At 35.2% G+C, this 27,871-nt stretch overlaps 1 protein-coding gene across 5 annotated transcripts in view; it reads right to left on the reverse strand.

Annotated features, from left to right (window-relative positions):
* Positions 1-27,871, reverse strand: part of SENP6 (SUMO1/sentrin specific peptidase 6) — an 83,533-nt gene that overhangs the window by 10,852 nt on the left and 44,810 nt on the right. For 2 of the 5 annotated variants that reach the window (XM_021390018.1, XM_021390016.1), the window contains exons 6-18: positions 25,025-25,045; positions 17,875-17,945; positions 16,423-16,565; positions 12,807-13,209; positions 11,684-11,916; positions 9,019-9,192; positions 8,050-8,092; positions 6,638-6,817; positions 3,494-3,720; positions 2,792-2,898; positions 2,586-2,702; positions 1,555-1,677; positions 1,224-1,316 (exon numbers count right to left, since the gene is read on the reverse strand). In XM_021390018.1, the coding sequence (XP_021245693.1) occupies positions 1,224-1,316; positions 1,555-1,677; positions 2,586-2,702; positions 2,792-2,898; positions 3,494-3,720; positions 6,638-6,817; positions 8,050-8,092; positions 9,019-9,192; positions 11,684-11,916; positions 12,807-13,209; positions 16,423-16,565; positions 17,875-17,945; positions 25,025-25,045 (1,935 nt within the window). Of the gene's footprint in view, positions 1-1,223; positions 1,317-1,554; positions 1,678-2,581; positions 2,703-2,791; positions 2,899-3,493; positions 3,721-6,637; positions 6,818-8,049; positions 8,093-9,018; positions 9,193-11,683; positions 11,917-12,806; positions 13,210-16,422; positions 16,566-17,874; positions 17,946-18,994; positions 19,922-25,024; positions 25,046-27,871 lie in introns of those variants that run through there. The other 3 variants (XM_021390019.1, XM_021390017.1, XM_021390020.1) reach the window with 3 other exon arrangements.

The raw sequence follows: 27,871 nt of genomic DNA on the forward strand, positions 1-27,871 counted from the left end.
AAATGTATTAATATGATGCAGTTAGTGGAGAACAGGTGCTAAGAACTATTTCAATTTGATCACAGTTTATATCCATCTTTTCCTCCTTTGAATAAGAACTTATTTTTGAATATTTATCACAGTATGAATTAAACTGTAGAGTTCACATTTTATGGTTGTATAAAGTTTTCAAGAATTTCATCATTTCTGATAAAAGTAGGTAACTCAACAGTGACATGTTCCTGTTGTATATGACACTTTCTATTGTTAAAAACAATCCTGTCACCAGTGAAGAAAAAAAGAAAAGAAAGATGGTCATGCTATCACCTCAACTCTGTTGTCCTATTCACCCTTCACAGAACTACAAGGAAGAGAACTGACATTCTAACACTTTCAGGGTCAAATATATTGTGGGTTGGAGGATATTAATAAGATAGGACGTAAGTTTTGTCCCACTTTCATTCTCATCTTCTTGCCATTTCAGGCTTGATTGACTTGCCTCTCAAACAGAAATAGAGGAGCGGGAAATTCAGGGATTGTGGCATTGCCAGTACATCTACACTGACCCTATTTAGAAATTTTCTGAAGGCTTTCTGATTCCCTACACCAATTAACAAAACAGAATCTAGCTACATATTACATGCAGATGAAATCACATATCAATGTGCTTTAGAAAGAAGAGCAGTAGCTAAAATGCATGTCTGACATATTAAAAAGTTAGACGACTATGAAGTCTAAATTCCATCAGAAGTCAATGACAACTGAAGTAAATGGCCTTCAAAAGCAGTAAGTGAAGTACGGATGCATTTTGACTTGAATGATTCGCCACACCTAATGAATGAATTTATTGCAAAACCCTGGAATATGGGCAAGTCCTATTAATATACACTTTATGTACCAGTTATGTAAACAAACTGGCACTTAACGTGGATTTAAAAAGAAAACAGCTTGTATCTTTAAGAAGAACTAATTATTTCCACAGGAGACTTGAAGAAGTGTTCAACAAAGGATACTGACATAGTCCACTCATGGTCAAATCACACATTTCATTCTTAAGCTAATTCTTCCATAGATTCATCCTTCCCACCTCCAGTTAATGCAGTTCTTTGAGTGAGACCGTTGGAAAGAGAAGTTTATTCTCTTCATTTTTAATTTCGTGTCACACTATATCACAACTTTCTATTTTAGAATGCAAAGCCTAAGCTTTTAGCACATCTATTCAGTAATAAGGAATGTTTACTTACGCTTCATTAAGAGGAACAAAAATGAAATCTTTCTCAAAAATATCAACATGACGCGTCCACGTTTTTACTCGTCCATGTCGTTTTTGTTGTATTCTGCAAGAAGAGACACAAATATGGTATGTGCATGGTTTACTTGCATCAAAAGAATACCTTTCCCTGTATCTTCACATTAACAGTTTCTTAGGATTTTCAAGGTACATTCTCTATTTGTTATAGGTCTGGATGTTTCCTAGAGTTCTGTTTGTATCATAATATTGCCTGTAAGGAGTTCATCTCTTGTAATATTCACTGTATTCAGCTCTTTGTAATACAGACTTATCAACAGACTTACGAGAGGTTTGAAGTTTCATGAATGTTTCTTCTTTCTCTTTGATTAAGGCGTTTATAGAAGAATGAACTGAACACGTGTATTCTATCAGCATCTTCTTTTTTCAGTTTTTCAAGTACCAAATACCTAATTAGTTTAATAAGAAAGTTGTACAGGTGTTAACATAAGGAATTCATCACTGGAGTAAAAAGGACTGCTACTCTCACAAAATTGCTGCAGCCTCTGAAAAAAGTGAAAAAGTTGCAACAGTATCAGGGCTAACTAACCATAGGAACCCGTTAATGTACTATCTGTGTCAGTATTTCAAGGTATTAAGTGCTCTGGTAAAAAAAAAAAAAAAAGTTGTTCTGCTCCTGCTGTGTTTATTTTTATATTATGACAGTAAAAAAAAATTTCAACGAGTTTTTTACATACATATCTACAAAAGATCTGTGTTTTGTAATTGAGCCACTGAATAGTAATTGAGCCTCGGAACATAACCCAGACTGGTGAATTACTTTTCACCTTCAACATCTTTCAGTGCATTTTAATACAATGAAAATTATACACAGACTCCTTATGCACAACATAAACATGGAAGGCATGTAAGAATTTAATATGCTTCTAATATCTGTGACATCACTGACACCAAAATGTATATATTATATATATAAATGATACTTATACAATTCATGTATTACGTTAATCAAAGTAAGTGAAGTTCTAGGGAACACAAATACTCGGGGGGGAGGAGGGGGGGAGAACAAACAAAAAACCAAGAAACACACAAGTGCACTTAAAAAAGGCAGTTAAAATTCTGCTTCAGATGCAGAGAGATTTTAAGGAACCATTATTCCAAGGGAGGACAATCTTACTGTCAAAAGAATTATATGAAACAAACCAAAATTTCTTCTAAAAATGCAAAACAACCTTTAAAATCAGTTACAGACAGTTGGCGATCAAGTGTTACCAAATGACTTGTGAGGTTTTCATATCAGAATTTTTCAATTTTCAAAGGAAAAGAATACTAAGTACTGGTCTGAAATAAAACTTACTTTAAATAAAAATCAATTATAACATCATTTAAAAATTCTCCTTCATTTAGACAGTGGAGGTCTTCATTGGTCACAGAAATACCACCTTTAGCTGGAGGAGGTGGATAAACTATCAACCTGAAACGAAAAATACATTGAGTAATTAATGTGAAAGACCAGAAAATAAAATCAGAAAAACTGTCACAAAGCAAATAAAAATATCTTACTTTTCTATGGGACCAATAAATACTGTATGTGGTTCTCCAATTTCTTCTTCATCATCAAAATATGGTAACTGTTTATTTCGCGGCTGCACTTTGGACTCAGGAGCAACCTTTTAGGAATAAAGTCAATATTAATTTACATATCATGCTCAAATTTATCAAAAAAAATTGCAAAGCTGTGAGAAGTCCAAAGGTGTAAAACCCACTGCTTCTGAAAACTTCAGTTTTTTTTCCCCCTTCCCTGGTTCATTATTTCAGTTATCTCTGTACTCATTTCTTGCAAAACCACAAAACTCTCAAATTCTCTACATATGTAGTTTTGTTTAAATGAAGCATTAATTAAATTTAACTATAGCACTGCAACCTAATTCTCGTTATAACATTGTAATTTTATCAGTAGATGAATTTGGAAACAATTATGTTGTCTAATTATACTAGATTTCTTATCCCTTACTCATTTTTAAATGACATTATTTGGGGATCAGTGTGCAACTCTACCAGTAAACTAAACATACTAAGAGCTGTGAATGCACAGACTATTCCCCAGAGCCTCATAACGCATTACAGACCACTTCGATGGTCCTTATAAAAAAACAAAGAAGCAGGAGTTTTTGGGGTATTTGCCTAGAGACTAGCAAACTATCTCTAGTGTATTTGTAATCCAAAAAATATAACAACTTTGTTCTAAAATGAAAATATAATTACATTTTTAATTTTGTTTTCTCTATGAGAAGGGCTTCCTTTGGAATTGTCTTCCAAGCATTTAGTAAACGCAACAAGTCTGCCATTGGCTTCTTCAAAGGAAATTTTCACGAAGAAGTCAGAAATATTATTTCTAATACCAATGTCAGTGATTATTTTTTCAAATATTGAGTTTGCATGAGGATCAAGGCCAGTTTCAAAAATTAAAATGATATATTGTTCTTCTTGACCTAAGAAAAAGCAGAGAAAAAATTATTCGTTTAGAAACAAAGTGAAACGTCACATTTATAAACAGATTTCAAAGAACTATGAGACAATACATGTACACTCTCTGCTGACAACACATTCGTGCAGGAATAAACAGGTATGCAGGCAGACAGCAATCCCTACTACTTACACTTGAAACGACTATATTCAACTTCTGCCTTTAGGAATATGAAGTATTACACCTTACACATAGAAGATATTCTGAATACAAAGCCAAAACCTATTTTGAAATAAGAAGTTATCTGCTAATTTTCAATAAACTCTGTAAACAATACTTTCTTTTTCTTATTATGGTTCTGATGACAACATTCCAGTACAATTACAGAAATTACATATTCAGCATAATTCCCTCTCCATATAGGAAGCAGCATGCATTAACTTCTCCTAGGTCAACACCATAAGAAATCTACGAATGGGTCTTGAAAATCAACAGAGGTACATTCATTCATCTGTGGAAACACAGAACTGATTTAGGAGTGCAGATAGTTGTTTTCTCAATACTATTATAAAAATGGCTTGCAAAAAGACATATGGGCTGAAAGCGAAACATACGTCTAACAGTGAACTGAAACGTAGTAACTTACAGGACTTTTTTTTTCTTCAGTAATAAATATTTTTCCATCTACTCTCATTAAAATAAAGCACTCAAGCCCAGAGCATTCCAGCCTTTCAGTTAATTACATCATAAGAATCGTACTTACAAGGGTACAAAGCACTGACACCTGTATGTCAACTCATTCAGACAACAAAAATTCTCAAAACTAGTGACAGGTTGAGAAAAAAAAATCCTACTTTAACTGGAGGTAGCAAACAAGTAGAATGCAAAATGTAAAACCAATGCTTAGAAACTACATTGAGAACAAAACAAACGAGCATTTTTGAGATAGCTTATTCCAGATGTTAATGAGAAAAAAAGCATGGTGTTTTTTCAAGTAGAGGATACAGAACTGTAAACCACACATTGTAAGTTCTAACAACCACACATTATAAAGTTCTAACAAAATCACTCTTGCTGATTCCAGGCACATCTGAGTACGTAAAAAGTACAAAAGCCTGTAATGGCAATTTCACAAAAGAAACACTTATTTTTCTCTGATCAGATTTCGGTTACCATAGAAACAGAAATCTCTTACGGTTCTTTGATTCACTGCCAGAAGAAAAAAAAAGAAAAGAAGAAGTATGCATCTGAACAAGGAGAGGAATTAGAGGAATTTAAAATGTCACTGATCAAAATCTTGACATCCTTCCACAGGAGAAGGGATCTCATCACCTAGAACCAGAAAAGCCCCGCTTTCAGGCCCTGTAACATAACCAAACCAAAACTTATCCACCCCAGGTGAACATTCTGCGAACAAAATACCATCACTCTCACTCATGATTACTTTTGCTCTTTTGCTACAGTGGCTTAGCTTCAACAGGTCAGTCTGGCCTACCCCTTCACCAGAAGTTGGGGAATGAGATCAGTTAGCTACTCTATAGATCCCACCTGTTCATATCATCTGACAAATAAAAAGGCAGTAAGCCCCTAAGAAGAATGAATTAGGCACCTAGTTACAGGAATAGTATTCAGGCTGCAAATTCCGGTCTCATGCAGCTGGCTAACTGCAGGGACCTATTTTCTATAACAGAGGAGTTTCAGGCACTTACATAACCATTTCCTATTTTTAACTCAGCATGCAAACCATTGTGAAAATGTTCTTCAGCAGCCTCCCTCCCAATTCACTGCATACAGAATTAAGGTATCTAACTGGGTTTTACTAAGTCTTATTTTGTGAACTAGGCACCTACACGCTATTGCTTACATGGTTATGGATACAAGCTTCAAATAATTTAATTGCTGGGAAAGCAAATAGCAACTGTGTTATCACAAGGCATTCATACGTATCAAGTACTACAAAGCAGTTGTGTGAGGAAATAGCTCGGAGCCATAGTCACAGAGGAAAAAAGCTTGGGGTGGTAGAGGGAAAAAGGTTGAGAGACAGGGAAAAGATTTCACCCCCAGACACGTCAGAAGTTTTGCCTTTATTCACTTGTGGACACCTGTGTTTTCCTGGGGTCAAATCCCTGCTACTAGGACTGTTTGTGTCATCCCTTGCATGCTTTCCAATTACTTCAGTAATTTTAAACACTCCTTACAGGTTATACTTTTTATAGGAGGTGGACGAGCTTATTATAACAGTATTTTGTGTGGAAAGCAGACAATTCTGAGATTGTTGAAGGCGTTCTTCTTCCATTTGCATTTGAATGCATCATGTGTATATTGAGCTGCATACAAGTATAAATAGACACAAAAATTAACCTTAAGAAAAGTCTATCTGCTCAAAGGGAAAATGACTCCATGCTGATTAAAAAAATGGAGGGTGTACTCACATTTTAGACCCTCATGAAAAACCATGCTGAAATTAATTTTAAGATGTGTGAAGACAATATGCTTATTTTACAAGCCTACACTTGGAAAAAAAGACAAAAAAAAAACCAACATAAATCAACCCATACAACAGTTTCTACTCAAATTGTGGCTTGGAAGCAGAACAGAACAGAACACAGAGGTACCCATTCCAAAATCAGCAATAAAGATATAAAGACCCCTAGAAAAATGGTAAATAAACCAACTTTGCTTAGGTTCAGTAGAACTATGAGTGAAAAAAAATACTAAACTAAACACTTTAACTAGCATGTATCCAGACAAAGAGAAGACTATAGTAGTTTTGCCAAGCTGTTCTGAACTGTTCTCCCCATTTGCTAGGGAATACTGTCTGGAAAAACACGACATCTGCCCCAGCCAACAATGCCAATTTTACTCCTTAGTGCACTCAGTCATGACCTAAACACTAAAAGACAATTTAAAGTGAAACAGTTAATTAAAATCAATTTACTTACTGTCTCCTTTACATTCATACCAGACATTGTCTTTACTCATTTTCAGCTGGTCTCTCAGGCTACTACAGGTTGATGGTACTGTTTGTAGAAAAACTACTGGTAATTTTCTGACACTACACCATTCACATTTGGTAAGTTCTGAAGTTTTCAGGTTGATTTCTCGGACATCACTGTCTGATTCTAGAAGAAAATTATGAAACTGTATCACAACCCAGTAAAAGTACATAGATTTCCTTGATAATTTTCCCCTTGGTCAGTATGTGCTCATTAACCATTAAATAAGGATTAAATAAAGTTTTTAAAAAACTGAAAGAAACACAAGTGATGTCTGTTAAAAGACAAACTTAACTCCGATGTCGCCTGAAAGGAAAGTAATAAGAAAAACTCTTTTCTTTTCACCAACTTTAATTTAGTCCTTACTCCACAGAAGAACAACAGAGAAAAACAGGGACCATCTAAATTTGCAACTGTTGCTGACACATTTTATGATAGGTTTTGCTTTGTAGATTTATCTTTGTCCAAAAATGAATGCATGCAGATAAAAAATCTGACTGCCTATGGAAATAATGTCCTGCTTTCAACTTAATATTTATGAGAGAGAAATGCCAGCAATGTTGAAAATTGTTAACAGTGCATCTGAAAAAAAAACAATAGTAGCTACACATCTGTTTGTAGATGCAAGAAACACCCGACTGAGAAGAGTCTACACTTAACATTTACAGGCCCTCTGAGACATAACAGTTACAAAAAGTGATGGTTATCTTTTACAAATAACAAATGTCTATTTTAGGTAGGACTGCACTTTCAAGCAAAGGAAACAGAGGAGTAATTGTTAGCTCATCTCCTAAACTACGTCACCATATTTCTTTCAGTAACATGAAATATACAACCTATAAGCTAAAGAAGAAAAAAGTTTAAAGGGAGATACAGGAAAGATGTTAAGACACCTATGTAGCTTTCACTTTCTTTTTATGTATTTGAAATAAAGATAGCATGTTTTACAGAAGGATGGATTTTGTTGCCTGTGGTTTTTGTTAATCGTTTTAATGTAGACCACTGTGCCAATCACCTCCAGTGATTGCACCTCTTCAACTAAGCTGAGGGGGAAGAACTAATGACCAGTTTGCACGCATATCACAAGTTGCTAATTCTTATCCATGAATTTAATTTGTGTCACTAGGAAGAAGAGAATGAAAAATCATTCCGGTTCTTCTTCACTAGGCAGCACAGACCAAATTTCTACTCTTGATTCTTTTGTTCTGATGACTACCAACACCCAGTACAATTTATTACATATACAGCAAAACCAGAATTGATATTTTGTTACGATTCACCTGTTAATTCCTTTGATAAACTCAATTAATTAAAAAATACATAATGAATATTAACATAAGAATGAAAGAAGTACTCACCTTCTTGACTTTCTAAGCGTATTTTGATATAATCCAGGCAAAACTGTGGAAGGTAACACAATAGTAAGGTTTCATATCTTCTCCATAATAAAACTGACTTCATGTCTTTTGATTACTACTAAAGAGATTTCAATAAATTGAGTAATGAAGATTTTCAAATACAAATGTAAAATGTAATACAGTATCAAGGTATACATTTTATCACAACTCAATGAATCAAGCATATTCTTTACTACTTGGTGTCTCTTTCAGTCATATTGACCTTCAAAATTAAAATACCTCTGAAGTACTTTGTTTCCAATATTCCAATGCCTTCCAATTAAGGCACTGAAATAACAAAATATCAGAAAAAAATGCTATAAACTGTAAGGAGAAAGAAAATCTTCAAAAGACAATATAATCTATCAGTATTTAAGCTAATCAAACAATAGAAATTTGTAAAGAGGTGAAAAGAAATACCAATTATCTGTTATTTACGTAGATACCTCAGTAAGAAACATGCATTTCGTTTGGCTTACTATATGCCTCTGGCATTCAAAGACTCCTTGAAATTTCTCCTGAACACAGAAGGTTAGCAAAATATATTGCGCTACAGAAGAAAAATTAAACACATGCAGAAAAAGACACGATTCTTCCTCCAACCTATAAATTTTTTTTTTTTTTAATAACCACTGCCTTCTATTTTCTTAACAAATGTGCCCTAATACAAACACTGCCTTGCCCCAAATACACAAAATAAGTGAAAAGGAAGGGATTCTGTAAACATGAGGTTTCTATTCAATACCAGAACAAGACAGTATACACTACTATGCAACAGTATCTATCTAATGTCTGTGGGAATCCTAGTCTTTGAAATTAGAGACAGACTTCCTGTTACACAGATAAAAACAAAATAATACGTTGTTAAACTACGAAAATACATATGCCCAAAACCAAAAAGGAAGTTTGTCAAGTAACAAGTTTACTCACAATCACTGGTTCCACCACCATTCTTCGTAGGGTTCCTATTCGTATACTTCGACAGTTCAGAATGACACTTTCACAAGAATTTTGATAATTTAGAGGTGGCACAGCCTCAGTTACAATTTCTTGAGAAATAAGTTTGCGACGTTTTATTGGAGTGTTAGACACAATGTTGCCAAACTGAAAAGCAATTTTCAAGGTTTCAGAATTTTTCATTATGATATATTGCTAAAACAAGCTGTTAAAAAGTAGTGACTAATTTTTTTTGGCTACTTCTCTGTTGGTCAGCAAGACTGTTTGCTATAAATCCACCTCAACTACATATAATAAGCATGAAATCTCCTAAAAAAAATCTTTTTTTGCAACATCTGAATTTTTCAATACTTTAAGATTTAAAGAAAAAAGAAGTCTATACTTGCAGCCATTTTGCTAGCGTTCCAAAGTCACAAATAATTGCCCAAACTGCCAAAGAATAATTTAGGTTTACTTGTCTTGAAATATTGCATAGCTCAGCAAAATAAGGTTTCGAATACATTTTAATTTATTTATACAAATACACTAATGCTGTATAAGCATTTCAAATATTGGAGATTTGTTTCACTTTTTTATTAGTATAGGCTTTTGGCAACTGAAAACATTGATTTATTACTGAAGTACAGTGCAATAAAACATTAGCAGTAGAATTTTCAAGAAATACAGGTAAATAAACAATAAAAAAAACATAAAGGAACTCTGAAGAACTACTAATATGTTTTTAGGACAGGCTCCTGGGTCAGAAGACTAAACACTGAAACAATGCCACATGGAGTTTGGCTCCAGCTCAAGAAAATCTCCAGGAGCTCACTGACTACCAACAGAGCAATCATAAGGAAAACTAAAAGAAAAAAAGAAAAAGAAGGAAAAAAAAAGAAAGCTGTCTGAGAACGATCAGAAGAGAATATATCTATCTGTAGTATTGCTTAAACTGCTCTATTTTGTTAAAGAATTTTCTGTACAACATTTTTGTACTTAGGTATCCATCTCCTTATTTCATAAAACCGTGCATTAATAAACATTCCTTTTAGGATAAAAAGTACAATTCAAATGCCACAGAAAAACATTTTAAGAGACTCAATACTTCTATTAAGACTAAATCTTGAGAATTACTTGGAAGTCCCTAATCTCTAACCTATCTCGGTCATAATTCATAATATAGTTTTGGATATTTCATTTAAATACAGGTGAGAAGACAGAGAGGAGAGGATCTAGATCCCTGTAATTAAATATTTTCCTAAGACTCTTACTGAAGATAGCTGTCCATTTTTTCTGCTGGACTACGTAAGCATTATAGAAGCTCAAAACTCAAAGACAAATAGTAACACCGTAAATCTTTGAAGTGGCTCTACAATCAAGTACTCTCTTCAGCGCAGAATAAATGCTTATAAAAAACAAACCACCTTAAAGTGTTTTTTTATTTTCTTTTCCAATCACGCTGACAAATGTACTGGTATCGGCAATTCTTGTTAGCTTCCTTGTATCAAATTTGTGTTAAGTTTCACAAAAATAAAGCTCTTTTCTGCTGTTCTCTCAAGTATGCTGTACATTTCTAACGTAACAAGTGGTTGTTTAAGGGCAGGGGACAGGAACATGAACATACCAAGGAAAACATCTGGGAGACACCCATGCCTTCACAACACAGTGCATTCACTTAATCCAGCATATAATGCCGGAGTAACAGAAATTCAAAACTATTTCCTGTCCAAGCTTTAAGCCTCACTAGGCTCAGAGGCTTACAGATATACACTGTGAATGACAACTAATTATGTACCACATCATAACTGTGCATCATTTCATCAGTTAAGATACTAGAATACTGCTTTCTGAATCTCAACCTTGCACGAAGGTTTAAACATCGTTAGTGTTCTAGTTTAGGAAAAAAAAAAACAATATATTTCAAATCTTAGTCAGAAATCCAATCAGATACTCTTGTTGGACCAAACTCACAACAGTGAAACTGGACAAGTGAACCAAGAATTATTTTAATCAGCAGTTATTAACTCAACAATCGTCACAGGGAATTTATTCCTCCTACTGGCTCACTATTGAGGTAGGTAAGTTTTTTAACATACCGTGAAAGCTGTCCCCTTTGACAGCACTTAAGGAGTCTGCTCATGGTGCATTTTTTGTCTTTGTTTATCCAATTCTTGCAGTGGTGCTCAACTAAAAAACAAAAGCCCCACCATGAAATCCTTAAAATAAGTGCTATTAATTGGGACAGTTGTCAAAGTATTTTATTTATAAAGGCCAATATTGTTCCCAATGTTTCCTCTCCTTTTCAAGTTTAACTTTACATGTCCAAAGTCTCACCAGGAAGCAGTTAGTACCGACACTTTTCTGCAAGCTGAGAAGGGCCCTGAGTTTCAGAGATAACCTGTACAGTCTCAAAAAGCATGCATTCAACACAGAAGCATCCATGTTAACAGCATAATTCAAATCACTATGAATTCTTGAAAAAAGAAACACCGCATTTTCTCATGTTTGCAATACCATATAAGCAAAGACACTACTTGATGAGCTGGTGAATGAGAAAAGCAACGAAACATAGCCAACTTCCAACAATGCAAGACAAACCTTCACATTTCTCATTCATGATTTGATTTTTGTTTTCTTTAAACAAAGCATGAAATAGTACCTGATCTTTCATTCTTGCTTTTCTTGGTAGCGTGACTGCAATTTCTGTATCTGTTGTAATACTACCTATTCTCTGTTCTATTCCACAACTGTTTTCCTTTAACGCTGCTTCCACCTTTCCTGTAGAAGGAGCTGGGGAGGAGCGGGCTGAATCTGCAGGACGAGGTGAAATGCTTTCCATTCTCCTAGTGCTGCCACTATCCTCCTCCTCATCATCATCACTAGATAAAACAACTAAACAGAAAAAATTAAATTCTCAACCACTACATTTTTCTATAAAAGAAATTTCTTTGTAAGCAACAGCTTAAAAAGTAATGTATGTAATTGTCCTGCAGTAACAAAAGCATTATTTATATTATGCTTTTACTAATACTTTCCAGGAATCTGCTCACAGATGCTCTCTTCTTCACTTTTAATTTCCCATAGCCAGCTAAACAAGAAAGAGATATCATCAACCCCCTTCTATAGACATAGAGATGAAATCATCCATGTCACGTGTCAACAAAGAACTAACAGTGAACATTAAGCCCTTCTCACCAGGAAGCTTAGTTTTTAAAAGGTTATGTAACACAGGTAATATAAAGAAAAACTGACTAGAGAAGTTATGACTTAAGTTGTTCAAATCAGTAACATAACGCGGTCTAGTACACTAAGCATGGAACAAAAGCCATGATTCCCTAATTCCATTTCCCATCTGCTTATTATTCTGAGTTCACACAGTAAAAACAAGAAAAATTAGAACTTTAGAAAGCATGAAATTTAAATAAATGAGAAAACCTAGATAGTATTCAGATGCATAGCTCAAAACAAAATATGAGGGGAAAAAAGTCAGAAGCGTTTCCTTTGTGAGAACGGATGACAGTTCTGCTAAGAATACATTTTAAAAAAATGTAAAGTTTAAGTCTTTCAAAACAAGTTTATGAAATATTTATTTTCCCCAGCGTTCACCTTTCACAGAGAGTACCTCACTGTACGAAAAGGACATTAAAAAGTACGTTATGTCCCTCTTCCCCCAGAACATTCTCACAAAAAGAACTCCATGCAAAGTCAGTAAGCCAAGTTTGTGTGGAAGGTTCCTTCATTATATAGTATATAATACTCCGTATCCATGAAATAGTACTTACTTGGATCATTTAGTTCTGATGGTCTTGTGTTTCTCTGTCTTAAGTTTCCTGTAATTTTAGCATTTTTTGTCCCAGTTAGAAGACCAACTTTTCCATTCTGTCGCAACAGAGAATGTCCTACAACTTCATTACTCAGTAGAATATCTGCTGGACCTTTCCCAACAGCAGAACTATAAAACTTCTTTGTGCTGAACCCTGTACCTGAAGATTTTTGTCCCGCTGAATTCTGATGTATTGAAGAACGTGACAGAGGTCCCACAGATTCACTTAATGTTCCAGCTTGTCTGGAGACTCTTTGCAAATCCTTAAGAGAAACATTTTCACAATGTCGACATTTGGTCTGGTTTTCATTTGCCCGTCCACAATTTGGGCAATCAGTAGAATAATCAATTGGTTCCAAAAGCTAGAGGAGAAAAGAAAAAACAAACCCCAGCCAGTAACTGCATGATCTAAGAAAAACAAAGATACTATTTCCAAATTTTGCATTTAATTCTTGTTCAGAATGAAAACTGTCAATGCTACATTAGCAATTACAGTAAGCACAAAGCAAATATTAAAATTCAGTTACATGCTATCATTTAGGATAATTTCTAATATGAAAAAAAGCGTTTAAAATTTTCTGCAATTTAACAAAGCTACACATATGTGAGCAAAAAATAATGAGAAAAAGAAGTGTAAAAAGCATAGTAGACCTATATGTTTGAGTGGTGGGATAATATAGCAAGTTATGGGAATAACAGTGTTGTGCCTCAGTGCTGAGCTATAGAATCTACTTTTAACAATATTTCTAATCACACCAAAGCATTTCAATCCGACATGAAAATATTCAGTAGAAGCTACCAATTATACCTGAAAGATCTTAAAATACAGAATAAATACAGACCTCCACCTCAAGCACAAAACAAAAATTTAGATCAAATTCTCTTCCATGGTTTGAGAGCCTGCATTCTGATAGTAGGGGTAGCCATGTTTGATTAAAAAGGGCATACTCTTTTATTCCAAGACAAATAACTACTTAAGCAGATGATTTCTACACATATCTATCTGCCTTGTAACTTGAACAATAAAACACCTGTAAAACACAAATATTAACACACCTTTGAGTTGGCTCTAATTTTTAGCATATAAAGTTTTCATGTTTCAGCTTGTTTCTTCAGTAAGGACATAAGAAACAAAATCCTCCATCCTATGAAGTTTTTGTAAACATTTAATAATTACATAGTGCAACCTGTTACACTGTAGGAAGATGAAAACCATTTGTACTTTGCCTGAAAAGCAGCTGGTTGTTTGCGATTCCTCTGTCATGAAACCACAAATAACATTTTTTAATTTTTCAAAAGTTCCACGAACACTCACATGGATCATTTAGATACTCTGGCAATTATTCGTTCATGAAAAAGCACATGGCTTATGACAAATGCATAAAACATGTCTTAAAAGCCTTCAAACCTTTAAAAAAGCACTGAACTCTTCATTATTAAAAATAAAGAGTTCTGCTAATGAAATCAGTTACAGCAAGATTTCTTCTTTCATATTCATCCATGAATTTGTAATTCACAGCAACAGAATTCTCCCCTTAACACGTCCATTAAAATACTTCCTCCTCTCTATCTATTAAACTGCTGAAAAGTAATGTTTCTACTCAAAACACGAGGCTCGAGTTAATACAATAGGTCCTACATGCAGAAAGCATATCCACAGACTGCAACCACAGGGGATCCTAGAGGATCCCCTATTCAATCCTAAGGTATTCGAGTAAAGGTTAATCTAGCTCTGTGCTGCACTTTTAACACTGGCTAGTGTTGGACAGTGTAAGAAACAGAGTAAGGACAAATCCTGCTAACTTCATGTAATGAGAAATTTAGGCACCTGCTGAATTAGGGCTTTAACTTAAATCAATCTGTTTGATACAGTTTGTGAGGCTACATCATCGTTCATCTCTTCTTGAACTCTCCTAATGCACTGTGAAAAAAACATAGGTTCTATTCCCTTTTTAAGATTACTCTGACGATTTTACTACAAGCATATAGTTCTTGTGCCTGAGAAAGAGTAACTCTCCATTTATGAACTCAACTTTACAGGTTTCTAAGACATAAACAGCAAAAAGACACCGATATAATTATTATTTTTACAAGTGCAATCTGTCTGATGGTTACAGAAATGAAATCAAGACCCTGGAACAATATAATCAAGTCGACCACTTTTTCCATCAGAGAGACAGAGATTGGCTTGTTATAGCTATGTGGTTAGCTACATGTCGCCTGGCCCAAGGACACTAAGCTACAAACAGCTCTAGAGCACTCTTTCCACATGCAGCAAATGGAACTCATGGCTTTGTAACAGGAAGGAATAGTATGAAAGCACACCTCACTTATTCTACATGTATACAATCCTCCGGCTAGACCCAGAAGTTGCCTACAAAGTCCATCCACAAATGACGAGGCTGCTCTCCCTTCTCTCATGCTGATTCACATAACTTGTAAGCAAAAAAAAAAAAACCTCTACATATTAAAAGATGACACTTTACTACATTGCTTTATGAAGGTAGTGACAAGATTTCATTTATTTAAAAGTTTTGTTCTTTATTAACGTTTTCAACCTAGAAGATTTTTCTGCTTCTGTGCCTTACAAGGCACAACATAGGCTGTAACGATCATTTTACCTCTTTAAAGGAACATAAACTGAGCGTCAATGTCTTTTTTTTTTTTAAAGTTTTGTTACCTCATGCTTTCGATTTTATAGAGTATTTAGTTAAATACTGTGAAGTTCAATAAATTTGTAGATGAAAAATTCAGCAATTAAAACATCCAGTAGACATTATGTATTTAGTTAATAAAACAGTAATATAATTGAAATGTCTAACAGCAGTGTCAAGTGTTTCATCCTAATGAAGAAATACAGTTTGACTGACTTACTAAAACCTAGGAGAAACCAAAGCTGATTAGATACAGTAATCATAGATCTACTTAATTTTTACCAAGATCCCCTTACAAGTTGTTCCACTTTGAAAGATGGCAAGACCTGTACGTCAGCATTACAAATCTTGCATGGTAATCTAATAAGAAACATGGAGAGAAGAATTTTGAAGACATCTTACATCTGACACTCAGAAAAGATTCTGGCTGCCTGCATGTAGGCAAGAAAACGCCATTTGGATACCTGTGCTAGTTTCAGTGAGAAAGAAAGCATCTTAAGTTCTCGAAACTTTGTAATACTGTTGTACTTACTGAGTACTGATTTCTTAATGAATTTTGTCAAATGCAAAATACTAATCGTCTACTTCACAGATAGCAAACCAAAGTTGTCAGTTTTCAGCTTACAAAAATAAACATGAATCAGATTAGCCAATCAATTTAAACACAGGTTCTTCTGATCTCCAGTATAGTATCTAATTCAGAAAATATGTATTTCATAATTAGCATTAACACTTGAATATCTCTATCACCATATATAAATATAAGTATGTATTTTTTAGAATGTTTAAATCTTTCTCCTAACTCTTTAGGATTCTTAGAGTACCAACTTATTTCAAAATTTGTTTTTAAAATATGCATAAACATTTAAAATTAAACCAAAATTTATGCAGTTTTTTTTTTTTTTTTTAAATCTAGCCCACCTTTAACTGGGTCAAGCCTTTTTTTGTAGAAGACAGTGACAAGTCAGATTGAAAAGAGTTGCAGTGACGTTTTTGTTGCACCTTTCTCTTAATTTCAGATTCTGATTCTGATTCTGACTCTTCTGTATTTTCCATAACATTGTCTAGGAGAAAAGAAAATGCAAATGTGTTAACAAGAAATGTCTGTTCAGATGCGTTTACATTATGGTCTTTTTTCTTAACAAACTCTAATGTGAGCAATAATTTTCTTTTTCTAAGCATTCAAAAACTACACTGTTAAACTCATGTAAATAAGTATCTCATGATTTGTTTAACAGATAAGAAAATGTTCCCCCATATAATACAGAAAATGTTGTTTTGTTACCGTATTTCTGTGTCTCTTGGTGACAGTTTAGAGCTTCATGTCTTTGGAGGAGGCTTTGGTCCCCAGAACATATAGTAACTTTACTACAACCAGAACCAAGTCTCTCTGCTGAAAGGAGATGAGGAATTCCTACACGATGCTGATGGTAATTTTCATAAAGAGACTGATGGTGAATGTTTTTCGAATAAATGAAAGTATTCCATGCAACCTAGGATTTATTCCTTACAAAACTCACTTACTTTACTTACTTTAAACTAACAACGTATGGAGCGAGATTTTGTTTATAAGAAGGGCCTTATTTCAGTGCAATGTAAAAATATTAATCTGATTCGCTAGTTTAATTCTATTTCCATCCTGAAGTTTTTTTTTAAAGGCTACAATTTTAATATTACACATGAATTCTTTTTCAATTCATATACCAAGAGTCTACCTAGTTCACAAATTATCTGTATCAGTACTGACAAAGATGAAAAGAACATGGTGATTATTATTATTATATTTTTTTTCCAATTTCACAATTTCCACCCCTCAAACAAAAAACAAAATTACACTCTCTCTCTTGCATCAGATTATCTCCATCAATGGTCTCTACCAATGAGATAAGAGCATATGTGAGGCGACCTGCAAGGCAGTGCTGATACTGGGCTGTTCTACTCTCTATCTCAGTGCATAAATATACTTCTTACCAAGTGCAGTTTACATGCTACATTTTGCTTATACTAAAAGGACTACAGAAATTCCTCATCAGTAACTCAAGAACAAGTTGGGGGCTTGGTGTTAAGACTATATAATCTCCAGACATCTGTTCCAAACACAACAATTCTCTGGTTCTAAATACAATTTCATTTGCATTTTAATTAGAGTTCAGTTAAAGTTTATTAAAACATCACTGAACAGGTTGTAGAAATCTGTCCAAAAGAGCAACGCTTTTCATTCTTGCACAAACTCATATAAATAACAAGATATAAGGACATAAGAGATATACTAAAGATTACTGAAAGTTTGGCGATACATCTGCCCAAAGTACTGACTCAAAAAATAATTCTGCTTAGAAGAAAGGAGAACTCTAGTATTCTTAGATAACTTACCCAGTCCTTGAGGCCGTGGTAACCTAATGTGGTCTGCTTCTACTTTCTGAAGCTGAGGAGGATATTCTTTTCTAGAAAATAAATTATATATACAGTTGTTCTTTTTAACAGACACCATTATAACTGTGCCACAATTACTCATGAAAAAAAATCAAAACTGCATCTTTATTTTATTTATGAATAAATAACATCTACTACAAGAGAACTGAAAAGATATACATCCTCAGAATGCTAGAAACAGCTACAGTAAAGCTCTTAAGTGTTTCTGACCTAAATCCTTTTCGGTAATAATCAATAGTTTAAGTCTCACTTTCAGACCAAAGTCTTCAAGAACTAATGCAAATACCTCCACCCCCACATTCATGAACTGTTAACACTGATCATTTAAAGGCCAAAAATGGAAAACAACTATTATTTTAATATTAGATTCCACAGCATAAAATAAAAAAAAATCCTAAGAGGTAAAACAGAGGAGAGACATGCAATATCAAAAATTGTAGCCAAGAATAAAAATAACACAGAAGAAGAAATAATTTGTACATCTTTAAGAAAACACTACAACATAGACCAACTATTTGATAAGAGAACTTTAGACAGCATAATTTGCATACTCTCACATTTTTATTCATACAGTCATATAAAGCATTACAATCTGCGTCTCCTGAAAGGAAATTTCAGTTGCAGACAAGCACGCCAAATTATACTATTGTCAAATTAAGATTCCAGATACAGCATCTTAGTTACTACTTATGACAGCTCTTTCCCTGCTCATACACTGATCCACAGCTGTAGATTCCTGATAGTGCTATAACATAAGATGACATACACCTGAAACACAGTAGGCCTTGTGTACTGCCTACTTAATTCACTGCTGTGCAAATGGGTCACATGAATTACATAATGCTTCCTCTAATTGCAAGGACAAAAATCAACAGCAAAGGAGGTAAAGGAAACATCAGTAGGCAGTAATATCTCAAACAAACACAGCTAAATCTTGAGGGCCCACCTGAAAAAAAAATTCATCTACAGCTGAAACAGACTTCAGAACTAGGAAAAAATCTTTATTCGTTTCAGTATATAATTCCCTAAAGCACCAAATCATCAGGATCTTTGAAATTACCATGTGGGTTTCGATTCAGCTGCACTCGTGTGGTGGGCAAGAGAGGCGGAGATAAGCCTGCACTGCACTCTCCCCTCCACAGCTTTCTGTTGTCACTTGCGCAGTCCACACTTGAGCTATGCATAACTGACTCATGAAAAATATTGTTAAAAATCACATAATAAAGTTAAAATTGTATGTTCTTGTAAGGCCATATTACTAGTTGTCCAGGACTGTATTGGACATGCCTGCTATAGAAGAACACTTTGTCAATGAGTTCCCCTTATTTAGGGAGCATGTAGCAAATGCCAACCATGAAGCTTCCTTTGTCAGCCTGGACCCTTATTTTTATTCATAAGCTCTCAATCTGTTCCTCATTTTTTAGACAGCTCTGTGCAGCCTATCCATTTTTTGGCAGAGAGGGCAACTGTCCCAGTCTTCTTTTCTTGCCTGTCTCCTGAACAGTGTATAGCTATTGACTGACTGCAGTGCTTCAGTTGTGTGATTCATCCCACCCAGTTTCATTAACAGTGTTTAGATCATAGTATTCTAGGTGCACAGTGGCTTCCAACTCATCCTATTTGTTACCCAAGCTAACTGCACTGGGCATAGAAAGACTTCAGTTAGACTACTGTTACTTTTCTAGCGTAACGTACCTTAACACTATAGTCATCTCACAGACATTTCCCTGTTGGCTCCCAATACACCAGCAGCCTCTGGCTCTTCTGTTATTCAAAACTCCACCCTCTTTCCCCCATTTCGAATCATAGAATGGTTTGGGTTGGAAGCGACCTTTTTAAGATTATCTCTTTTGTCCCACCTCCCCTGCTATAGGTAGGGACACCTCCCACTAGATCAGGTTGCTCAAAGCCCCATCCAGTCTGGCCTTGAATGCTTCCAGAGAAGGGGCATCCACAACCTCTCCGGGCAACCTGTTCCAGTGTCTCACCACCCTCACAGTAAAGAATTTCTTCCTAATGGCTAGTCTAAATCTACCCTCTTCCAGTTTAAAAACATTTCCCTTTGTCCTGTCACTACCTGCCCTTACAAAAATCCCACCCCAGCTTTCCTGCAGGCCCCCTTCAGGTACTGGAAGGCTGCTATAAGGTCTCCTCAGAATCTTCTCTTCTCCAGGCTGAAGAGCCCCAGTTCTCTCAGTCCATTCTCATAGGGGAGATACTCCAGCCCTCTAATCACCTTTGTGACCCTCCTCTGGACCTGCTCCAACAACTCCATGTCCTTCTTGTGTTGGGGGCCTCAGAACTGGATGCAGTACTCCAGGTGGGGTCTCAGGAGAGAATCCCCTCCCCTGACGTGCCGGTTACACTCCTCTCAATGCAACACAGGATATGGTTGGCCTTCTGGGCTGCAAGTGCACACTGCCGGCTCATGCTGAATCTTTCCTCAACTGACACTCCAAATACTTCACCTCAGGGCTGTTCTCAAGCCATTCTCCGCCCAACCTGTGTCTGTACTTGGGAATGCACTGACCCAGGTGCAGGACTTTGCACTTGGCCTTGTTGAACTTCATGATGTGAAGTTCAGGCATGGGCCCACTTCTCAAGCCTGTCCAGGTCTCTCTAGATAGCATCCCTTCCCTCTAGTGGGTCAACTGCTCAACTCAGCTTGGTGTTGCCTGCAAACTTGCTGAGGGTGCACTTGATCCCACTGTCTAGGCTGCCCACAAAGATGTTAAATAGCATTGGTCTCAACACTGATCCATGAGGACTGCCACTCGTCACTGGCCTCCACTTGGACATTGAGCCACTGACCGCAACTCTCTGAGTGTGGCCATCCAGCCAATTCCTTATCCAGCGAGTGCTTCATCCATCAAATCCATTTTTCTCCAATCTGGTGACCAAAATGTTATGTGGGACAGCGTCAAATGCTTTGCACAAGTCCAGGTAGACTTAATGCTCTCCCTACAAGTTTGGCCAGCTTGTTAGCAAATACGCTCTTGCCCCACTTCCGTGAATCTTATCAGCTCCCAACAGATCTATCTCTTCAAAGATAGACCATATCCCCAGAAGCCAAAGCCTTGTTAACAATATCAGCTAAATTTATTACAGCAGATGCAACCAACAACTTTGTTTTGTTCCACCTTTTATGTGGAACTTCATTCCACATAAAAGACATCATGTAATTTACTACTTCAACACAAGAAGTCTGTAGTTCATGTTCTTCAATCTCAAAAGCAATTGATGATAGCATTCCTATTTTCCAACATTTTCTAATTATCTATTAAATTTAAAAGAGGGGAAGAGGAAAAAATAAGTCTTGCAATTATTAGTCACTGGTAAATGTTTGATAAGCTCATTGTGTAATGCTCAGTTCAGGCCAGATCCACTATGTCTCTTCAGTGCATCCTCACACAGTAACAGTGCATGACAATCTCAGATCAAGTGACTTAACACAGATTAAGTAAAAAAAATCATAGAACCATCTGGGTTGAAGAAGATCTTCAAGATTATCAACTCCAACCTGGACCTACTGAGTCCATCACTAAACCATGTGTCTGAGTGCCACATCCACATATCTCTCATAAAACCACCAGCTGAACTTAACAGCTGAGGCTTTCCAAAACAGATTAACTCATTCAGCAATTCAAGGTCAGGCATGAAGTTGCTTTGAGTTGGAAACAAAAGCATTAACAATTTTAAACACAATTTAACTGTAGATTTAATCTGAGAAAAACGTTTTCTTGGAGATGGTCAACAGTCTTCCCACAGGAACACTGCAACTTGAAGCTCCTCCTGCTAGCTTCCTTGCACTGAAATAAAACCCAAACCCCACAGAAGAAACCCACACAATCAAAAAGGGAAAGACCACTACCAGCATGAAGTTTCTACGGATGGCTAAACAAAGACTTCTCCTTCAGCACAAAATTTGCTGTCATTTCAACAGTGGCAGATCCATTGATACCTTTTACAGTGTGGTACTTAACACAATGAACAGTTTTTGTACGAACACAGAAACAGAATGTGGAATGGAAACCCATTTAAAACATGAATATGCCATCTATCTTTAATAGGACTGTTTGGAAAAGAATTTCAATAGTTTGGAAAAGAGAACAATATTACAGAAGATTAAAATGCAAAACAATTCAAAACAAATACCTTTTTTGCTGTTAAATCCTGTTAATCAAACTCAAAATAGTAGTCTTCCTTTCAGAAAGAATAAAGGAGGGATCAAACAGCTGAAAATGCCAGACTATCTATACATTGTGTCTAATAAAGAAACAAGAAATACAATATTGATTGCTGTTCCTGCCATCCTAGTGAATAAGGTTATTGCAATTATTATTGCAATTAAAACAAAGAAGTGTTTTACTTTGCTTTTTTTTTTTTTTTTTTTTTTTTTTTTTTTTTTTTTTTTTGCCTGTTAGGTTCTGCTTCTAGAGCAAGATGCCATGCTCAGAGATTAAATCATTCTGGCATCTCATTCATTGTAGAGGCATTAAAATCAAAACTGTTTAAGTGCAAGGGAGGTAGATCAGTATTTGATAAAAGTAAGCTCATAAAGAAAAGCATGAAACAGCAAAACATTAATTGTAAGACCAAGAAAAGATAAAGCTCTTTCTGAAAGAGACATGACAAAGGTAGTCATACTGCGATACAGACATACTAGTAGTCTGGACTGCAACAGTTCTGAACTTCTGACAAATTTTAACATCTAAACAGTAAAGTATTCTTGGACAACATGCCTTACCAAGACAAAATGATATCACTGATTTCCTGTTTTCAGCATGAAATCTGAATTCTAATCAATTAAAAATTATTGCCATATTCCTTTGCTGATTGAATTGGACCTTACTATCTTCACACCTTCAAGTGGCAGACAAATCCCTGTGACACCCTCCAGTTATAATGGAATTTGGTTATTAAAATTACTTCTCTACAAAAAAATAAAGAAAAAATGCCACATCCAGAACAGTTACCATCTATGCCAGAAAGGAATAACTCAAAAAAAAACCAAACCTGGATCGGAAAATTCAGAATGCAAACAGCTCTGTCTTAGATCAGAGCTTTCAGAACTACTAATGAACCAGTTTCAAAGATACTACATATTGTGCAAGAGCACATCAACTCCAAATGTTGCAAAGGCACAGCTTATACAAGAGCTGTGTATAACACACAGGCTACATTCTTCAAGAGGATGCCATATTCATCCTTTCCTTACTCTGGTCCAGCATGCTAATACTTGGAGGTATAACAGAGCACAGACTGTTGGTTTCAAAATCTTACACAAAAATACAGTAAGGAATTATAAATGTGGAAACACCAAGCTGCACAGGTATGATTTACCTTGACTGCATGTCTTAGAGGAAAAGTGAGGTACCAAGGGCCAGGTTGGATGGGACTTTGAAAAACCTGGTCTCATGGAAAGTATCACTGTCCATGGTGGGGAGTTGGAACTAGATGATCTTTAAGGTCCTTTCCAACTCAAATCATCTTGTAATTCTATGAAAGAGAACAGTAGCTGTGTAGGGAGTTTTTACTATCCAGGTCAGTAGACCTATCTGGCCCAGAAAGTCAGGAGTTGCAGCTGCATTTATCATGATAGTAATGATAAAAACTAAATTTAGAAACTCTTGCCTACATCTTCTTCCTCTTCTGAGAAAGTAACAAAAAGCAGAGGAAAAACAAGTGTATCCAGTAATACAGGATAAGGAACAAGCAAGCGAGTCTAAGAGAAAATTAATATCACCAGCATGCAACTCAGCCCTCGTTTTCTTAGGGCATATGGTATCAAATTAAAAGCATTAATAACCAAATGGTTAATTAATAACATAAATATGGAAAAAAGAACAACGGGAAAAAATACATGAAGTCAGAGCCAAGACAGTGAAAGGATGACAAAACACTGTAATGGTTGAAACTTGTGTTACGGCAGGTTCACTAGATGTTAGGAAAAATTTCACTGAGAGAGTAGATGGAGACTGAACAGGCTTCCTAAAGAGATGGTTGATTTCCTGAACCTGTGTGTAAGAGGCATTTGGATAACATTCTTAATGATATGTTTTAACTTTGGGTTAGCCTTGAAGTTGTTTGACAGTTGGACGTGATGATCTTTGTGGGTCCCTTCCAATTGAACTATTCTATTCCTTATAAGAGGACTAAAGCTGACTGGTCAATATCCCCTTGATACTACCTTTAACAAATAACAAAAGGTAGTTGAACAGAAACACTTGGTTTTACTACTAAATTTGAAATAAATCTATAAAACTGTGAATTGAAAAAGAACACGTACATTAGATTTCTGTGTTGTTTATATTGTTACTGGTTAAACATTATATATGTATTTTAAACAATTAAACCTGGTATCAAGCTTATACTGCCAAAACCACATATGTAGATATAAATACATAAATAAATAATCATCACCAACAAAATATTTACAGTAATCAATAAAAGTAGGCTACACAGAAAGAAAAACAAAATATACTGCTAAGTAAAACATTACAAGCAGTAAAAGATGCAGAACATGTGAGAAACATGTGACAAACAAGCCTTACAGCGTGTCTGCTCTTGCTAATACTTCTTTGGTTAACTGCTTTAACGTACACGCTTTATTAGTGGAATGTATGCAGTAATACAATAGAAGCCTTTAGTACTATTCAAACCAAGATGAAAAGAAAAAAAAAGAGCTCAAGCTGTTAAACAACCTACCAAGATATGCCTCAGAAACATTCTATTACATAAAGTTCGTTACTCTAGATATACTTCCAAATGAAATTCCAGAGAAAGTTAAAAATATATCTGTTTTCACATTATGGATATCCATACCCTTCCTCCTCCCCCAGTGTAGATTTCCAGCGGAAGCATAGCCGAAGTTCACTGTAACACGGCATTATTCACAGATGGATGTAAAGGTTCTTTTTGGGGTCCCATTATTATCTTTTATCAAAAAAAAGACAACAAAGCGAACAAATCCCTCACATAGTTATGATTGACTGGATTGATTATTCTTTAACTAGCATTGAAACAGCATTTATTCAGTTAGTTTTCTTAATACTCATTGCCATGCTCATTTTGTCAACAGTAAGCTTACCTTTCCTTTCGGTCCAGATTGCTTAAAATATGAAAAAAGAAAAAAAAACATAAGATGCAAAGCCCCATAGGTGTTGCACATAACTAAATTCAAAAGTTTTTAGGTATAAGCTGTAAATGTTTCATTGCCTCTTGTACTCACTGCACTAGCTTTCAAAGGAGCATTATTATTATTATTATTCACAGCATTTTTGCAATAGTAACTATAAATGCACAAACAAGAATTACTTCACAGACAGCAGAGGTCAGTAGGCTAAATGCTATTTGCCCCCTTCTCAGCATGTAAAATTTGATTAATTCTGAACAAATTCTGAAAAAAAAACCCACATTCAATCTGTACAATGCTTGGTATTCTGGGAAGAGAGTAAAAGGAATTAAAAAACAGCTTGAACACTTAACTTTGTGAGGATAGGATGATCAGTAAATGCTGCAGGAAAGTGGTTAAAAAAAAATCACAACTAGAGATTGCCTTTAGAAACTTTTGGGCAGATCACATCTGAGTTTATGAATACAGTTAGATCCAAAACACCTCCAAATGTAGCCATTTTCCAGTATCTTTATATTCTTGGCACAGTTAATCTGTAGCTTGGATTAACTGTTTACAAGTACAGGCACACTGTTAAGAATGGTACGTGATAAAGAAACTGAAAGGTTGCAAAAAAAAAAAAAATACTCCACAGTCATTACACTAAATGTCTCACCTGTTTGTTTTAAAATTCCCTACTAATATAATACACTGAAAAAAATCTCAATTTTGCATCTCAGAAAGACTAAGAGATGGGAATCCTCCGTAGAGCCCAGAATTATAACAAGCAGTGTCCCCACAAATTGCTTCATGCAGGTCATGCAATAAGATTTGTTAGACATGCTGTATATGACACGTTCTTCCAATGCAAAGTCTTAGAGAACAGTCTGTCAGTAGCATAAGACAGAAATGCGAGTCCAATAAATAAAACAACATCTGTTTGAACCAACCACAACACCAGGCTATATCTGAAAATCTCTTGCATCAGAAGTGAATAAATTTCAATTTCATCTCAAGATTCCACTGGAAAAAATATGAATAATGTTTATCAAAATATTATTTTGAAATGCTTTTTTTAATTGAAATCACGTATTTGAAGTATCAGTGCAACAGATATTCAGCCAGAATTTAAATTAACATGCACATGCAATTAAGTCAGAGAAAAAGATGAGAAACACAGCACGTATCACAAGAACTCCAAATTTTGTGCAACTCAAAGGAGTTTCACAACTAGAATGCCCTATGTGACCTCACTCAAGGAACCGTAACAGTCGGTAACGTCAGCACCAGAGACACAACCTACTCAGAAGTAATTTGTTTTTATTTTCCTTTTATCTTTTCAGTAACCCAATACAGATTTAAGAACAATATGTTAGGCTTGTTAAAATTATTTTTTCCACAATGCAATTGATTAACACACAGAAAAAAGCCTACAAACGGGAACTATGTAATAGAACACAACTTTGTTATGTCTGTAAACTTGCAGAAGAAAAGAAAAAATAACACCTTAGAACTCAGTTTCCATGCTACCAGTTTTCTTTGTCTTGCTCTATCTGAAATTTTATTTCTGGTTATGTTTTCTGCATATATTCCTTTCTGAGGACTTTTTGTTTTTCTAATAACTATTGTCTTCTAACTCATAAATATAGATTTTTCAGATTAAGTAGCATTGAGAACCCTTGCCTTAAGGGAAAAAAAAATTATGGCATGAAGCCATCTTCTATCTGCTAACTCGTAAACAGGTTTAGAAGCATTGAAAGAGTCATCAGTTGAGTCAACTGGCAAAAGATACTGAAATTAAAAATCTTCTGGAAATCTCACCCTTAAATTCTAAATACAAAACAGTCAGATTACACTGGTCTGCAATCCCCCAGTAGCAAAACATTACTTAGAATTTTTATGACTATTTCCCACCTTCGAGAGTCCAAAAACATTCTACGTGGTGCTAATGTAAATGCAGTGAAATAACAGTCCTAAAAGTAAATTTTTTAAGAAACATTCAATATGAGTGTTATCCAATTACTTCATGCAATATTCAACTTGCTCATATTACACATTAGTTTTCTTTCTGTATGTCACACATACAAGATCACTACTTTCTCTTCCCCTCACATTACGTTAAAGGCTTACTAAAAAACCACATCTCTTCTTGCTGCAAAAATGCAAGTAGGCAAGACAAATATCCCCTCATGATTAAGATCAAGGCATCATGGCCAGATTCAGCCCTTCTAAATTTAAGCAATAAATTCAACTGCCCAAGCGAGTAAGCTATCAAACATCTTTCAACTGCAAAAGAGGATAAAAGAGGCACTACTCAGAATCCACACGCTGAAGATGTCTAAGGGATGTAACTAGGTAAGACGAATCCATCTCTGTAGGCTGTTTCAAAGAACCATCTCATAACAAAAGTTTAATCCAGTACACTAATATTGTTAGGGGCAAGAGCTCTCTCATGTTATTTTCTGTCCACTTTAATTTTTATTAGCTTTTATCCCTTAGAATTATTTTTAAAAAGGAAGAAAAGGAAAAGTGAAAGGTAACAACATAAATGTTTAAAGATGCATCATGCTTTCCTCAACAGGATGTTGGACAAAACTGTTTGAAAAAAGGACTGCATATAAGAAGAAAAGAGAACAGCTGGTGCAGTCTAAACCACACTGTCAACATAAATATTGTCCTCTAGTTTTAATTCCCGGGAAAAACTCTATCAATCCTCTTCAGAGACCCCTGCCTCAAAGTGATGTTAAGAAATAGAGAAAAGCGAGATCATTACTGCTGCATCCACTATTACTGAAAACTAAAGAGAAGTGTCTGAGCTATTTG

The sequence above is a fragment of the Numida meleagris genome, chromosome 3, assembly GCF_002078875.1.
Source record: "Numida meleagris isolate 19003 breed g44 Domestic line chromosome 3, NumMel1.0, whole genome shotgun sequence".
NCBI lineage: Eukaryota > Metazoa > Chordata > Aves > Galliformes > Numididae > Numida > Numida meleagris.